The sequence below is a fragment of the Silurus meridionalis genome, chromosome 10 (genome assembly GCF_014805685.1).
Source record: "Silurus meridionalis isolate SWU-2019-XX chromosome 10, ASM1480568v1, whole genome shotgun sequence".
NCBI lineage: Eukaryota > Metazoa > Chordata > Actinopteri > Siluriformes > Siluridae > Silurus > Silurus meridionalis.
Window position 1 is genome coordinate 9,365,273 of NC_060893.1, and position 17,387 is coordinate 9,382,659.

A 17,387-nucleotide genomic window follows, 5' to 3' on the forward strand; every position below is an offset into this window, starting at 1 on the left:
TTAACATGCAGATGTTTGTTTTTTCTTTATTTGGACAAACCTTGATCAATAACAGAAATCACAGGTTACAGAACAAGTCATTAGAACACATAGATTAGCTTTTTTTGCAACATAAGAACACTGCTAATTATTTAATGGTTGCTTTGGTTTATTTTTTTCAGGTGTCCAAATGTACCCCTGATCCAGGGACCTGGAGAGAAGGGGAGGGCATCAGGGCCTGAGCCAAGAGTCAGCCGCCTTATGAGCCGTTCAGTATCATGTACCATGAAGATGCCAAAAGGAGACCTTCTCACATACGCACCCAATGGACAGGTGAGATAATCAGGATTTGTTCACATTATATTGAATGAGAAGAAAAGATTTTTTGATTTTATTATGTATGTCATATTATTTAATTGCTGGCATTAAATGTGACAGTGACTTGAGTAATGAGTTCATGTTCTAAGCTTCGATGAAGTACAATTTGAATGCAGTGCCTTTTTTAGTGTAAGTTGAATTGTTTATTGACATGGTTTTCAAAGTGGAGTTAGAGGGGTCATTAATGCAGAACCAGTGGGTACTCATTTTTGCTACAAACCATTGCCAAAGATATTATGTCTATAAACACTGTTAATGGGAATCAAATGACTAATCTAATTGTAATCTAATAAAAATGTGGTCCTCTGGTAAATTGCTAAAAGAATTTAGCACATATTTAAATTATGTGTCTATTTTTGAACAATTAATTATGTTTATGAATGTACATTTATACAGTCAAATATACTTCTGACTGTAAAAACAACAGAATGACTATCCTATAGTATATAATTACCTAATAATTATACTTAAAAAATGAAAGGTAACTTTTTCTGTATTTCTGTAGAATGTGGCTGTCTCTGGCTCCAGATCAACAGTTCAGATCACCACCAAGCAGCTTATTGAGCTGTTTTTCTCTTCACAAGCTCTCCTACATTGCAAGAGTATTCCTACTCTGGAATATGGTTTTCTTGTACAGGTAAATAATTGGGTTTATTTTTTTCTCTATAACACTGATGACTGTATTTTTATCTATATTCATTAGATTTGTCTACTTTCCTAGTTAATGAAATACTCAGAACAGAGAATTCCCACCCTGAATGAGTACTGTGTGGTCTGTGATGAGCAGCATGTCTTTCAGAATGGCTCCATGCTCAAGGTATTACCACGTAATTACAAATTCCTATAGTTTTCCTATGGTAGAAAAAACATTTACTGACTGTGTTTGAACTACTTGTGGACTTAGACTATATGTTAGTTGGAATTACATTTATGTATATATGTTTAATTAAATCTACATGGCTTTCCAGCCAGCAGTGTGTACAAGAGAGCTGTGTGTGTTCTCCTTCTACACACTGGGAGTTATGTCAGGGGCTGTTGAAGATGTGGCAACAGGAGCTGAGGTAATGCGTGTATATCCCATACATTGAGGAAGCCAAAAGGGTTTTTGGGTTTGGCCTTGCTAAAACTTCATCGGTCTGATCAAAGTCACTGTGTGTTCACTTCTGTGCAGGTGGTTGATTTGCTGGTAGCGATGTGCAGAGCTGCCCTAGAGTCATCACGTAAAAGCATTATATTTGATCCCTACCCATCCGTGGTTGACCCATTTGATCCCAAGGCTTTGGCCTTTAACCCTAAGGTGGACAATTTTATCTGATATAATGACATCATGACCATTTAATTATACAATATATAGTATTAAAGTTATATCCTTTTTTCATTTCACCTTAACATTTTCTGCTTTTGTGTTCCTTTCACTGAAAGAAACGAAGCTATGATCGGCTGCAAAAAGCACTGGACAGCATCATGTCGATACGAGAAATAACACAAGTATGAAAGCTGTACAATTAATATGAAATTTAGATTTTGGTCTCATAGATAACTTATATTTGACCAGTGAAAATATTAATTGATATAATTCGGATACAAAAATTCATCAGTATTGTCATATTCCTATAGGGCTCTTATGTAGAGATAAAGAAACACATGGATAAGTTGGATCCACTTGCACATCCTCTGTTACAGTGGTAAGAATAAGACCCAGTTTATGGAATTATCCTGTGAATGCACCGATCATGGATAATACTGGAATATTAACAAATCAAATAAAAGAATAATGTAAAAGAAAAATGTAAAAATAAAGGTACATAGAATCTTATAAATGTATACATGGTATAATGGTGCATGGTTTTGTGCTATAATAATGAGATTCCAAAAATTTTTCTATGAAAGTGAAACACCTCATAAATGTTTATCGTTCTCATCTTTAAAGCCGCATTTGCATTTGATAATACGCTTTTTGGTATTCGTCCATTACAGGATTATATCTAGCAATCGATCTCATATTGTGAAACTGCCTTTAAGCAGGGTAAGTGCACTTCTTATCAGTGGCATACTCTTACTTTCCAACTATCTTAACTTCCACTTTCCAACTTTTGCAATCTAATTTCTTTATTTTCTCTTTCTGCTGACAGCAACTCAAGTTCATGCACACTACCCACCAGTTTTTGTTGCTCAGTAGCCCTCCAGCCAAGGAGGCTCGATTCCGCACAGCTAGGAAACTATATGGCAGCACTTTTGCCTTTCAGTGGGTGTATTAATATGCTATCTAAATCTTCAATACTGTAGTCACATTGATTATTCCTCTGATATCGTATCAGACAGTAGTATTTGGAAGTCCAAAACTATAGTTATCCATTCTATAGCAACAAATGTATGGCATGTGAAAAAACATTATTTCTTGTAGCCACACCCAAACTCTTTTATTGGAGCTTGGTTCTATAACAAATACTTAAGATGGGTTTGGAATTAGATTGTAATAGAGAAAAAAAGCTGAACCCAAGCTTTTAAGTATTGTGCTCTCAGAAAGGTAGGGTATACTCCTTCGCCATACTCTTTCATTTAAGAGTGACACAAGATTGCCATAGCCACCTGTGAGGTGCCTGCAGAAAGCATTATTTTTCTTGTTATTCTGTTTCATATTATGAGTAGCAGTTTAAAAAATATATGGCCAAATGGCATTCCCTGTTTTTTTGGCATGATTGGGGACAACTTACCAAGCGGAGTGGTCTCAGATTTCAGTGATTGTCATCAAGCATTGCAAAACAAGACTCTATTCTGTAATGTGGGCTGTTATAAGTTCAAAAGGGCTACAGTTCTACTATGATTGGTATAGATACTGTTTAAACTAAAAAATTAACTTTTAGTACATTTATTCTAAGGAAAATAATATTATTTTCCTTAGAATAAATGTACTTCAATTAAAGGCTAGATTTTTCTAATGTGAGATTAAGCTAAATAACCACAAACATACCACCAGAACCATTACCGACATTACTGTACACTGTAAAAAATGTAATAATGATTAACTAAATAATTTGTTTGTCTCTAATGATGTGTATTAGTGGTTCACATATTGAAAACTGGCATTCTATTCTCCGAAATGGACTTGTTAATGCTTCCTACACAAAGCTGCAGGTATAGTATGTATTATCTTGGCAAACACACTGATAAAACTGTTTGTGTATTAAACTTATACTTTTTAGAATGCTCTGTTATACAAACTCTAAGTTTATTCATATGCATGCATGTTTTTTTAACACAAGCTGCATGGGGCAGCCTATGGGAAGGGCATCTACCTCAGTCCCATCTCCAGCATCTCTTTTGGATATTCAGGTAGGGGAAACCTTGTAATGTGATGTGTTGCAGGGTTGGGTCAAATGTAAACAATTCACTAGCAAAATGTTAAGGTGAACTGTTGAACTTTGAATGCTTTTTTCCTAGGGATGGGTAAAGGACAGCACCACATGCCCACAAAGGACGAGCTAGTACATCATTATAACAGAGTCAACACCATCTTACAGGTATGTACAGCTTAAAGTTTTACATAAATTTATTTTTGATTGAATTATTTGTGTAATGTGGTCTTAGAATACATAATGTGATGTGCTCACTGGTGGTCAATTTAATTCCATGACAAAGTTCTAGCAAAATCTGAAATGTTTTATTAAAATGTCAGATTGTGGCAGGTGCTACAAGACTACAAAAATCACCACCACATAGATTAAGGAAAAGTGATTGGACAAATCATATGAAATCTTTGAGATGCTGTAGTGAAATGTAAATGACGCATGCTAATGGGCAGAACAATTATTATTATTGTTTCAAGCTTCAAATTTCCAACTCCATTTGATCGATGACATACATGTAGTAATTTTCTTTAATCATGGGTCTATTGTTAAAGGACCTTCATCACATAATTTTCCGGGAGAACACTCGATTGTCTGTTGTAGAATTAAACCTAGATTTTTGGATCTCTGTGTGACTAATATTTAAAAGATCGTTTTAATTATACAGTAATTACAAACCGGCTTTAGACAAGTCAATAGGTTAAATCAATCATGAATGAGTGACTAGTGTTGAGGATTTACTGATTGTCATTACAGTAGTACTTCTTCTTTATATTCCTGCTTTTTGCAGAGTCTCCCAGTGCAGTCGAGGTTTCTTCAGAGTCGGAATCTTAACTGTGTCGCTCTTTGTGAGGGTAAGAGACAGACACAATGGAATTCCACTATCAATAATTCAAATAACAGCATTGTGAATTTCCTTCATACTGTTTTCCTTATTGTATATATGCAGTAATAACATCTAAAGATCTCCAGAAACATGGGAATATTTGGGTATGCCCTGTGCCTGACCATGTCTGCACTCGCTTCTTTTTTGTGTGAGTTTTTAATCAAGATATATTTTCCTTTTCTCGTTCAACAGCTATCTTTTTTTACCTGCTCACAAATGCTAACCCTAACCATATATATTTTCTACAGGTATGAGGATGGTCAGGTGGGAGACGCCAACATTAACACACAGGAAGCTCGAATTCAGAGAGAGATCCTGCGAGTGATTGGTACACAGTCAAGTTGAAAGCCATGATTTGACTCATTGAGAGACCGAGGAAAGAGAGAACTGACCTTGAAATGGGTTCATGTGATCCCATTGATCACTGCTGCCAAATTACAAAGTAGTTGTGACAAAGGGAACTTTATAAATTTTTTTAATGAGGTTGTTTTTAACCTGTTTTTTTACGCATTCCACATTTGTGTGTTTGGTATGTGTTTGTATATATGTATGTGTGTTTTATCTTAACAACATTCCTCTGCACACTATGTTATGCCTTCTGTCATTTTTTTTTTTTAAATTCCTCCCATTTGTCCACTTAGGGCTCTGTTGCTACATTCAAACGCTGTCAAATTTAATGCACAAGTCACCGTTATTTGTTTGTCCTTTGATCCAGAAAACCCCTTTCTGAAGTTAATGTTCTTAGATGAAAAGGTGCTACAATAGATGTCAGCATAAAAGGGGTGCTAAAGATTGTGTTACCAGGAGAGGCCTGATAAATGTGCTTCATTATGACTAATGTAAAGAAAAGTTATTATTCTGTTTGGTATACACCACTTACTTCAATTTACACTTTATTCCAATCGAACTATAATTTTACTTATTTAGAGTTTGATTAGGTTTGAGCTTTTTATAATATGTGGTCTGTTGTTTTTAATGGTATAAAAAAAACAGATATTATAAAGGTGACATTAACCGGCCTTACACTTCATCATAATGTTTCAGAAGATGAATATCTAAGCAATCTCTTCAGCATCAAACACTATACAATTAATATGTGCTTTTCCGCAAAGAGACAACTGCCATTTGTCTTAGCATTATATTTAAACATATTATAAATGTGTGATCATGTCTTTTGCCTCTAAGGTAAAAAAAAGGTGATGTTTTGTGGTCATGGCCCATATTTGTACGGAAACTTTTTTTTTAAATAAAATAAAAGCATGATACTGAAAATTACATACAGCACTCTGTGTTAAAAGGAGTTCGTTTCTCTGGGTGTAATACACAAAGTAGGTTTTAAAACATGAATAAATCCAAGTGGGCTTTTCAGCATGCATGGCTTGGGTTAGCCTCAGTCTTGTTTCTACTGAGGTAGAAAACATTATTTATTACACTGCATTTACTTCCATATGAGCTCTACAGCTGCTTCCTCACTATTTATTCCATTCATCTTCAGTAACATTCACACCTGGGACAATTTATTGTAGCCAATCTACATGCTTTTAACAGTGGGAGGAAAACAATGCAAGCAGTGGCGTGCACAAGGGGGCTCAAGCCCCTGCCCCTTTTGTCTAAAAGTGTAAAGTGCCCCTCTCTTATTAGTAGTATTATTATTATAAATAACAATACACTTCTATACCATTTGCCAGTAACAATAATAATTAACACAAAAAAATAAAAAATAAATGTAGGCGGACGTATTCACGCGGCGGTGGAGCGGAAGGCGGATTTACCTTTACAGCGCTTTACAGCCGCATCTTAGCCGCGAGTCAAAACAATAGCAGCAGACAGGTCACGTGGAAAATGGACATTTATCCTACCATAATGTTGTTGTAAACTTAGCGAATGCGGTAGCACCGGACTTATGATTAATTATAATATGAGTATTACTCGATTGCTGCCACGTTTCTGACATTGACATGTCTTTATTTTTTTTTTATCCAAGGCCATTAATAGCCGCTGCATAGTTTAGAATGTGCTCATGTCATTAGCTCGAGGAAATGCATTTAGTGAAATTAAATCTAATTCCACGTCCAACTTTAACGTAAAACACATTTATATCTTTGATTTAATGATGGCTAACGCTTTATCGATGTAATACAAATAAAGATTTCAATATCAAAAAAACTAAACATGAATTCAACATGATTAACTTATTGATTCTCACTGTTTTTGCTTGATGTGTGCATTCTATGTCTATCAACAAATTTAATAGAATGCTTGTTACAAGGAGCTGCAGGCTAGAATTCAGAAGCAAAATGAAAAAGCCCTCTTTGTGCACTGCCACGCACACTGTTTAAAGTTGTATGCTGGAGAGAAAACCTGGGAATTAAAACAGCTGAGTGACACACGCTGGGCCTGTCATGAAAATGCTTTAAAAGCACTGCAGAAAGCCTTTTCTGCAGTTATACAGCTGTTGAAAAAAATCTCAGACAGCAATCCACCAGATCCAGCTGCAGGTGATGCTCTAATGTTGTTTCGCAGCATCAATTTTGAGTTTATGCTTTGTTTGGAGGTGGCCACCCCAGTGTTTCAGGAGACTGCTGTTGCCTCAGCTGCTCTTCAGCGTAAAGATGTGGATCTAGCAGTGTCCTACACATTGGTGGAAGGAGTGCTAAAAAGGCTTCAAGAACTGAGGACAGAAAGTGAATTCAAGGTTGTTTTTGAAAAAGCAAAGGAGTGTCCTGAGGCTGCTAGAATTGAGTTTCCTGACAAAATACCTGGTGAGTCAAGACCCAGAAAAATACCTGCAAGGTATAAGTACAGTTCCAAGTCAACAGGAGAAGACCATCACCCTGAGAATTTGGAGGATTTCTACTGAACAAGGGTGTACTACACCTTTTTGGATACCATTACTCAAGAGATGCTCAGACGATTCAAAGGAAAGGATAATAGTTCAACTGGCATTATCCTCAAATGCTTACACAGTCTGACAGTAGCATCCAAATGGTCAAAAGGAGTAGAACCTGGTGATGCTGAACTTGTCAGAACAGTTAGTAAGTTCTATGGGAATGGGGAAGAGAAGGTCTTCACAGAACTTAAAGTGTTTCATGCATCCTACTCCTTCACTAAAAGTAATGTCCAGAAATTGCTAAAGTGCCTAAAAGACAAGGAGATTGAGTCTCTTTTCCCCTCTCTTTCTGAACTCCTTAAAATGTATGCAACATTGCCTGTTTCCACTTGTAGAGTTGAGAGGTCATTTTCCAAGTTAAAACTTGTGAAATCCAGTCTTCGAAGTCTGTGTAATGAAGAGAGGCTTTCTGACCTACTGCTGCTCTCCATTGAGCAAGACATTCCAATTAATCGTGATGAAGTCATTCAAATATTTAAAAAGACAGCAGATAGACGAATACTGATTTAAATACAGGTAATTTAATAAATAAGTTAAAATCTGTACAAAAATACATTTGGTTATGTTTACTGAAGTAATCTTTTGTCTTTTTTTTAAGTGCCCTTTTTTGGTCCTTCCGCCCCTGCCCCCCTGCAGGTCTGTGCACGCCACTGAATGCAAGCATGGGGACTACATGAAATTACACACAGATTCTTACTTAGGCTTGACCGTCACTGTGTTATCATTCCACCCTCCCTAATGTGTTTCACAAATTATTTATTTTATAACTATAAAAGATGCTCTAAAATATTTTAAAGAATATTGCAGTGTTATTATATAGGTTTAGCATTGAAATGCAAGAGTTTCAGCTTCAGCAGATGGTGTGTTTTTTTCTTAAACAGAGCTCTTGGTTTGAAGATTAAAGCCATTAACTCAAATGTTACTTCATTTCCATGGGGTACTGTAATCCGGCTGCTTTCCCTGTGAGCCTTCATTTCCTTTTAATCAAATTAATAAGATTTTTAGAGACACCCAGTGGAGAGAGCCTGTGGCAAAGCCTTTGTTGTCTGCCAGAGAACAGCTGAGTGTGTGTAACATCTGTGGCATTTGATAAAAGAAACTGAAGTTGTAGTTGATAGAATAGGCCACTTAATCAGCTTCACTAATGTTTCAGGTGGTGGGGAGAGCATAATCATCATTCTATACATGCTTATGCATAGCCTGCAGATTTGCCACTCTGACTGGTATGAATTATAAGACATGCTCTGAATAGTAAACCATGGAAATCATTTCCCTCTTTGATGATAGCATCATTCCACATTTTAACCACTATTGGTAACTAATTTTTATTAGATATTATATATCATAGCAAAAATATATTGTTTAAGTATTTATTATTTACATATTCATGGTATTATTTACAATTTTTAGTGCAATACTTTTCTATTTTGTTTCTGAATATCAAAAGCATAGGTTATCAAATGTTTATACAGTGATAGCAGGATGTGTATTGTATATCAAACTGTTGTACACTAATACTCTTTGCTGACCTTGTTTTCTGTTTCGATATGCAGGTCATAAATGCCTTGCAGTCTCTCGGATACAGGCTGTGGATTTTGTGAGCAGAACTGGAGCACTGCATGCCCTTCTGCTCTACGAATGAATTCATTGCCTCAAGGCTTTTAAAGTGGAACAGGCAAAGAATATACAATAAGCTAAGAATAATACTGTATGGTATAAATGTTTTGTCCAGAATGTCTGAAGTTTTATATTTCAGTTATGAATACAAGCTGTATTGTGTTTTTATGTTGTATGGATTTTGGCTTTAACTGGCTTAGTCACAATTATTTATTTTACAGAACATACAATCAGATTGACAAGAGCTTATCAACAAAGCCCATTCAAAATGGAACAAAACTTCTACCAGTGTGTAATAATAGTTTTTTGAAGTGTTGAGATGAAGGAAAGTGTTGCCTGTCCCTTTAAGAGGTCTTAGTGAAGACCTCCCCTCCTGGCCCATGTCCCTCAGAGACATTTAGATTCTTCAAGACATTTTGTATTGTGAAGTACATGCATCTATGTGCATGTTTGTGTATATCTTAGGACACTGAATATGAACACATTTATTGATGATTGAGTTCACTGCTGTTCAACAAGCCTGATAAGTCAACAGGGTCATGTGACATCCATATGCAGAGAAGGTAAATATTAACTGATGGGATTTTTAGCAATTATTATAAAATGTATATTGATGTTGGCTAATATAATGCATTACTTTAAATTATTTAATCAATGCATGATTTAAAATGTTGTTAAAATGAGCAGTTACTGTAAAGCTTTTTTGAGTGAGAAAATGTTGAACTGAGCCTCAAGCCTGTTTTGTATACCAGCAGAATTACACCTCATCTAATATATCTTGTATTAGATCACTAATTATTTATATATCTAAACCATTTTAATTTTTTTAATATTTTTCTATTTCAGGTAACATTTTGGTGTTAAAAAAGAACTGTTGATGCATACATAGATTTTGATTATGTCCTTGTCTGATCAATCTTCTTGTGTGAGTCAACGTGTCTGTTATACACCACCAAGACGAACAGGATTCAGAAAACTGACTTCCATTTGGGAACCAAGCCCATGTACAATTCCGGGATTAGGATCTGGGGTGCTTGAAATGCGTGTCAAGGAGGGGACTAAAATTCGAAACCTGTTGCATTTTGCCATTTCCCGCTTTCAAGGGGAAGGACATGTGTCTCCCGTGTCTCAGGTTATATTTAGTGGCCTGGGTAGAGCAATCACTAAGACCATTACCTGCACTGAAATTGTGAAACGTAATGTTCAAGGGTTGCATCAAGTGTCAAAGCTTCAGTACAGGAACATTCTGGAGATATGGGAAAATCAGGCGGGTGAAAGAGTAAATGAGTGTAAAACTGTTCCTTCGATTTGCATTCTGCTTTCCAAAGAGCCACTGGACCCACAGGAGTTAGGATACCAGTCCCCTATTGAGACAAGCTCCAAGTCAGAGGAGAAAGAACATCCAGGTGCAACAACTGGGAAACGACTATTTAGTCATTCCTCTCATGTTTGTTTGCCCAATGAAAAAAGAATTTTCATTGGACATGATAGACAAGGAGCTCCATCACATAAATAGTTTATAATACATTTTTTTATTAGATTTTTTTTTTATCAGTGATGTGTCAAAATATAGACTATATTTCTGCAAAAAAAAAAGGAAAACAAACTGACAATTAAAACATTAATTAATATTGTTTGCTAAAAGATTTGACAACACTGCCCTCTGCTGGATTTGGACCTCTGTTACAATGTTGATTGCAAACATTAGGGCTGTCAATTGTGTTTACATTTTTTTGATGTGAGTCAGCTCTTTAAAAGAGAGTCAGGTAGGTTGTTGAATTAGTATTCCTCAGGACCATCCAACGTCATCAGGGAGGATCAAGGATGGAGAGATGTCAAACATCACGATGACAGGCAGCCAGTCAGACAACAGAACAAGTTTTAGGGTACATCAGCAGCACAGGACGCAAAGACTGCATTACTGCACTATAAGAAGACAAAGAAGTATTAGGCTGTTGTTTTTATTTTTTATCTAAGTCTAAAGGATAGATAACAGCTAATTTATTTGTTGTACTTGTTTAGAACTTGTGAGAGCTGGCTGTAATTAAATGGAGGTGTTTTTTTATTTTTTATATTCATCTTGATTAGATAGAGTGAGTGATTTAGAATAAGATAACAAAATACAATCAAAAGCAAATGTTTCATAGTTTTCATTGTTTAATGCTATATTTCACCATATATGTGTGTATGTATATATATATATATATATATATATATATATATATATATATATATATATATATATATATATATATATAAATGGTCAAATGTATATGTATGTGTTCCTTCTAAACACTTGCAACAAAAACAGAAGCACACAATTGTATAGAGTGTCCTTGTATGCTTTGTAAAACTTGCTAATGTTGGTGTATGTTGCACATTTAATTAATCCTGAATCCTGTTTAGCTCGTGGATTTACAGTGAATTGTTGTGGACATTTTGATCAAACATCATGAATATTACAGACTATAGAACCAAATATAAAACATGTAAACTAGTTTCTATAATAATACACAATAATAAACGTATCATTCTGCACAAGGGAACAACCCTTCTGGAAGGCTTGAAGGCTTCTACTATGAATATTCTGCTTATTGTACGATTCATCTGCAATAAGATTCATGTTTTATTCTGTCATGGACAATACAGGGTTTCCCAAAAGTGCCTGTATATATGGGAAAGTACACATTTTAGCAAAACGTATTAAACGTCCTCACATGTAACATCTAAACATGTACACACACACACACACACACACACACACACACACAACCAACATTGTCTCTCCCACTCATGATAAACACATCTGATGGTTTGCATGTTGACCTCCCTCTCAAAGGCTCTGGGTTACTGATCAGTCTGTAAATTCAAGCCACAGCAGTGTCATGGTGCTACTGTTGGACCCCTGAGCAAGGCCCTAAAACTTTTTGCTCCAGAGGTGCCGTTAATGACTTCATTCTGGCCCAGCTTCGTGATAATCTGGTTATATGTTGTATTGTGTTTGTGACAAATAAAGATTTTAATGTGTTGTCAAATGTGCTATTTCCCTTTTACACCATGTTTTTTTTGTCAAAATTATTCCTAATTTTTTTAAATCTAAAACATATTTTCTAAGTCATGTTCTAATGTATGTAGATTTTTGAAAAAAAAATACAAATTAAAAAATTTGTACATTCCCTTTTTTTAACGAGTAAAAAGTGGATGTTTTGGGATTTAACGCCAAACTGTGCAGAACAGCTGCTCAGACGTGAAGCAGGGTTGTGCGCATGCGCGTTAATGTCGCCACTGTAGCTCAGTGTGTGAGTTACGCGGTCCGGTGTCGGCCTTCCCGTTTCCACACTCAGCCAATACTTCAGAGTCTCACGGAGCTTTGTGTCCTGCAGCATGTTCAGATCCGCCCTCCGCCTTTCCTTCTCCGCTGCTCGGAGCGTAACACAGGCCCGGACACAGGCTATAGGTAAAATATAACCTTGTTTTAACGACCTTGTGTCGAGAGCGGGAAGTGGTGAAGTTAGCAGCTAGGTAGCTTGGCTGCTAGCTTGTTAGCTTGTTAGCTTGGTCGCTAATTTTAGCCAGGCACATTTTGGGTAGTTCTATAGCAATATTTGCATTTCTGTCTAATTCATTATATCAGTTAGTTATTTTTGTAAGTATACGTTACATCCAAGCTATTAATATTTCAGCTTTAACTATATTTTTACCGTGTCCTTGTAATGACCCGATGAATGGTTCAGGCCTGACATGAGGCAGGCTAACTCTCACTCGTCCTTGCTTATTTCAAGTTCAGGATAGACTTCCTGTGTTTCAAGCTCATGTCTTGTTCATTTTAGAGACATGCCATTTAAATAACATTGAACCTTTAGTTTCTTTCATTTGTCCACTTAAACATACTTTTTTGTGTCTTATTTTCCAATTATTAAGAGTCTGTTAGCATTGTGTAGCCTGCAGTTTGTTATTGACTGTAAGCAATAGAAGGTGACAAAAATCTACCAGGAGACAAGCCTGGTTTTGTGATTATTATAAATAAAAAAAAATAAAGATCCCCCACCCTTACTTTGTGTGTATTGTTAAATGAGGTTGTAAAAGACACCCCAGAAGGAAGTGTTTAAACCGCAGTGTAAGCAAAATGCTTGAGGTGTCTGGTGAAACCATTTCTCTACACATGATGATGCGGAAATGCATTCTCTTCCCTCACCTCTCTGCTTGTAGTCCTTGATTAATATTTAACCCAAAATAAATCTGATAAATAAATATTTCCTTTTATGGCCTTATTCTGTCAATATCTTACACTGGATGCTTAACAGGAGCACAGAGTAGGGGTCATCAACTGGTGGACTGCAGTCAGGACGTGGAGCCAGAAAAGTGTTTTAACAGCAAACAGAAAGCACAAAACAATACTGTAGCAGAGCTGAAAAACAGAGATGTATTAATCACACCTGGTGCACTTTTACTAGTATGCATTGATCTGCATTTTTTAGATGAAGAGAGTAAAAAAGAGTTACACTTTCAACGCATTTATATATTTCCATTCTTTGGTCCAATTGACAATGTTTTTTTTAGGGAATATGTGTTCAATGAAAAAAAAATAATTGTTTTCTATTGCATTGAAAATGCAAAGCACTGGACGTTTGGAAAATTTTAGATCCACTTAATTGCTTCCCACGAATATCAGATTCAACCCTCAAAATATTATATTCCCAGGCAGTTTGTTTTTGTAGCAGATTTAAAATGTCTTACCATGTTAACAAATCAAAGTCTGTTTACGCTTGTTACACTTTTGGACATGACATGTTTTACAGATTGAACAGTCAGTTAACGTTTGACATTGATTTGGACTCCTGACTGTATGATTGACTCACTCAGTGGGGACTCTTATCAAGGCATTATCAAATCTGATCCATTATTAGTGAACCTGCATTGTCTTCTGATGAGACAAGGCGAGTTCAACATTAAAATCATTCTTGTTTTGGCTTTTTTTTTTATTTTACTGCTTCGGAAAAAAAAACACATTCTAGGGACATCTAGTGATCTTCATTTGAAAAGTGTTCTTTTAGTTTCTTCACATCATTAATGTCATGTAATGTATCGCACATTTTGACACTGCTAGGAGTGAATTATTGGTATTTCTCTAATTCTAAAAACTGAGTGCTCTCAAAAAATCTACTACGTTTGTGCCATGTCCCAGAGGGAGCTGCTTGCTGCAATCTCCAGCCAGTGGCCTCCATCATTGTACTCTTACACTACCCTGGCCATAGTTGGGGTAGTGTTGCTGGGTTAGAGGTCACATCCCCGTCGTCTTTGCACTTATAAAAAAAAACTATTTAGCATGCACTGGTAGTTTAGTTATCATCTCTCTCTCTCTCTCTCTCTCTCTCTCTCTCTCTCTCTCTCTCTCTCTCTCTCTCTCTCTCTCTCTATATATATATATATATATATATATATATATATATATATATATATATATATATATATATATATATAAATATAAATATATCTATGTATGTATATATGTTTATAAATTCCACCTAGGTCAGAATGGCACATTTCATGCAGGATCTAGGATATGTCCATAACATATTCAGGTTATGTTACTTCTGTTATGGCCCATAGTACCCTGTGCATGTTGTTTTTAATTAAGGGACCCTGTTATTTTTCACTTTAGTGAGTTGTCTGAGTGACCCATTAGAAATTTTTAGTACAGCAGGTATACAAATGTAAACAATGCATACTAATGTTTGGCGAAATTTACAATTTCTTGGGTGATTTCATAATCAGTAATGAATACAAAGACTCAGTACTCAAGATCTATTTCTTATTGTCGTTTACACTAATGCCTGCTTTGATAAGTGTGGTGTTATACAAGGTCACCTCTCTTATAATTTGGCCTTTTCAAATGCTGTGTGTCTAGAAACAATGTTGAAACACCATGAAGCATGCAATATTTTAGATTGTCTTTGTGTGTTGTTGCTTTAGGATTTCTCTTGGAACTCATTGTAACTAAGAAGCCTAAACCTGTTACAGCATGATCATGAACCTGTGCACAAAGCGCATGCCGAAGTTGAAGTCAAAGCTTGCTGTTGTTCTGAGTCCTGGCCTTGTCTTGTGTAGTCACTTTGTTCTGTTTTTAATTTGAGGTGTCATGCAGGCTTCTTCTCTAATGTATTGTTTTCTTTACAGCTCCTTTAGCTAGTCGCTGCTACTCCCATGGCAAGCAAGAGACAGACGAGGAGTTTGATGCCCGCTGGGTCACCTACTTCAACAAACCAGATATTGATGCTTGGGAGCTCAGGAAGGGTCAGTCATAAATGTTATGAATAATGAATGTGTGCTGTTTGATATTTTTTTTATGTTTTGAATTTTCAGTGAATTTAATACTTTTATATTGAATTATATCTTTTAATGTTTTTTTGTAAAGAATGTACTGATAAAGGGGGAAAACCTTTCCAACAGTAACACGCTGTTCAAGACAAAGGAAATGTTTTTCCGTTTTTCTTTAAGCAACCAGATTGTCCAGTTTTTTTCCTGATAATGTCAACGGATGTAGTTATCAACCGAAAACAGGAAGTACATTGATTTAAGCAGGCTAGCAGTTCACAGCACATTTCCTTGATGCAAATATGATTAAAATATATTTAGGCCGTCATTATGGGTTGGTAATAAAATAATAAAATCTATCCATGTTTTTTAAATGTGTTTTTAACTGCTCCGGCATCAGTCTAAATAAATTTCGCTTTACTATATGTGATTTTTATTTTTTATTTTTTCTCCCCATTCAGGTATGAATACTTTGATTGGGTATGACCTGGTACCAGAGCCCAAAATCTTGGACGCTGCTTTGAGAGCTTGTCGGCGATTAAATGACTTGGGCAGTGCCATCCGTATTCTTGAGGCAGTTAAGGTCAGTACAGTTTAGCACTAACATTTTAAAATGTATTAGGCACTGGTTGTCCTTTCTGTGAACATATAAACATCTCTGGAGGTTAGAACAATATAATGCACCTCTTGTTAATGCAATTTTTTTTTTTTTATTTACACAGGACAAAGCAGGTCCTCACAAGGAGATCTATCCATATGTTATCCAAGAGCTTCGTCCCACACTTAATGAGCTGGGAATTCCTACACCTGAGGAGCTTGGCATTGACAAAGCATAGAAAGTCATGGTGAGTTATTGCACATGTATACATCATACAATTTCCCACAAACATAGTGGATCAACTAAGACAAATTTGATGTCCATTGTTTGCAAAGTTACTTTTGCACTAGAGCTATAAGAGCTTGTGTGATGTTTTACCACAAATTTTGTTATAAACTCGAACAATAATATTTATCTGCTTAACTTCGTCATCATGTACAATTACACCAGTATTGGGAAGCTGGGTCTTCATTTATAAAATTGTTGAAATTTAATGGGTATTTCCTCATTCTTTTGGTGCTTTTGCACCAGTGACTTACTAATGACTTTGTTGCATATGTGAGACTACTTCAGTGAGAGAATTAAAAAAAAAAAAAGCAAGATTTTTAATATATATATATATAAATGTTTTAAATATTTTTGTTAACACATTATCATTAAAGTTATTGATAACATTGTAAAATTATGAATTAATTAGCATGAGAATCAGTTCAGCTGTCTAAACATTTTTATTAAAAATGGTGACCTATCCTTTAATAGACAACAGTGGGGCAAATAAAGGCTCTGCATGTTATATTTTTATAGACACTTTTATTTCATCTTTACCATTCATGTGCTGTTATGGTCCTCTAACAAATCAAGTATAGCCACAGCACAAGAAGCAAATTGTTGTAAAGTCAGCAGAGTGAGCATATTTTGTTGTAACGTCTATTTCTTCTGTGTTCTTCTGACAGAGTCTTCCGAGGGACCGTTGCCATGACTGGGAATGAGTGGATCTCCTGTACTTGAAGTCTTTGCCATGTCATGATATTTGTGTAATATTTAATTGGCCTGTACAATGTTCTTTTGCTTGTAAAATAGTGGTGGACCTAATAAAGGGTGAGATATATATTTACTGAATCTGGTCACTGTCTCTAAATAACAGCTGTGTATACATTTACTGCAACATTACATTTTGTGTGAGGTGAATAACCCGCATGCAGCAGTAGCACTTGTTTCCACCTGTTACAAAAATACACGTGATAAACGGTATTCGATGTTCTTACCACTAGATGGCAGTAGCCAGCTTGTTTACAAATTTAGGCCAAATACATAACGCGCTCTGTTCATGTAGGTTATAGTGCTCTCTGTAGAGCATACAGCTCTATACGAATAGAA

General features: G+C 35.7%; 2 protein-coding genes across 2 annotated transcripts in view; both read left to right on the forward strand.

Moving 5' to 3' along the window:
* Positions 1-5,865, forward strand: part of parp6b (poly (ADP-ribose) polymerase family, member 6b) — an 8,673-nt gene extending 2,808 nt beyond the window's left edge. Inside the window, 15 exon segments of the mRNA XM_046860227.1 lie at positions 162-312; positions 863-994; positions 1,079-1,174; positions 1,326-1,418; positions 1,529-1,654; positions 1,780-1,845; positions 1,975-2,042; positions 2,335-2,383; positions 2,490-2,602; positions 3,420-3,492; positions 3,621-3,690; positions 3,799-3,878; positions 4,495-4,558; positions 4,654-4,738; positions 4,839-5,865. Of these exon segments, the coding sequence (XP_046716183.1) occupies positions 162-312; positions 863-994; positions 1,079-1,174; positions 1,326-1,418; positions 1,529-1,654; positions 1,780-1,845; positions 1,975-2,042; positions 2,335-2,383; positions 2,490-2,602; positions 3,420-3,492; positions 3,621-3,690; positions 3,799-3,878; positions 4,495-4,558; positions 4,654-4,738; positions 4,839-4,935 (1,363 nt within the window). The 3' untranslated portion in view covers positions 4,936-5,865.
* A 6,485-nt stretch (positions 5,866-12,350) lies between these two features.
* Positions 12,351-17,124, forward strand: LOC124392912 (cytochrome c oxidase subunit 5A, mitochondrial). The gene is made up of 5 exons (XM_046860190.1): positions 12,351-12,554; positions 15,275-15,391; positions 15,874-15,995; positions 16,135-16,257; positions 16,964-17,124. Exons 1-4 carry the CDS (start codon positions 12,482-12,484, stop codon positions 16,246-16,248), a joined length of 426 nt encoding a protein of 141 aa, XP_046716146.1. The 5' UTR covers positions 12,351-12,481; the 3' UTR covers positions 16,249-16,257; positions 16,964-17,124.
* Positions 17,125-17,387: the final 263 nt, after the last annotated feature.

Excerpts from the sequence above, each read along its gene's own strand:
- LOC124392912 (XM_046860190.1), top strand. The coding sequence starts at position 12,482 with ATGTTCAGATCCGCCCTCCGCCTTTCCTTCTCCGCTGCTCGGAGCGTA. Across the intron at positions 12,555-15,274 it reads GGCCCGGACACAGGCTATAG|CTCCTTTAGCTAGTCGCTGC; the intron begins GTAAAATATAAC and ends TTTTCTTTACAG. Across the intron at positions 15,392-15,873 it reads TGCTTGGGAGCTCAGGAAGG|GTATGAATACTTTGATTGGG; the intron begins GTCAGTCATAAA and ends CTCCCCATTCAG.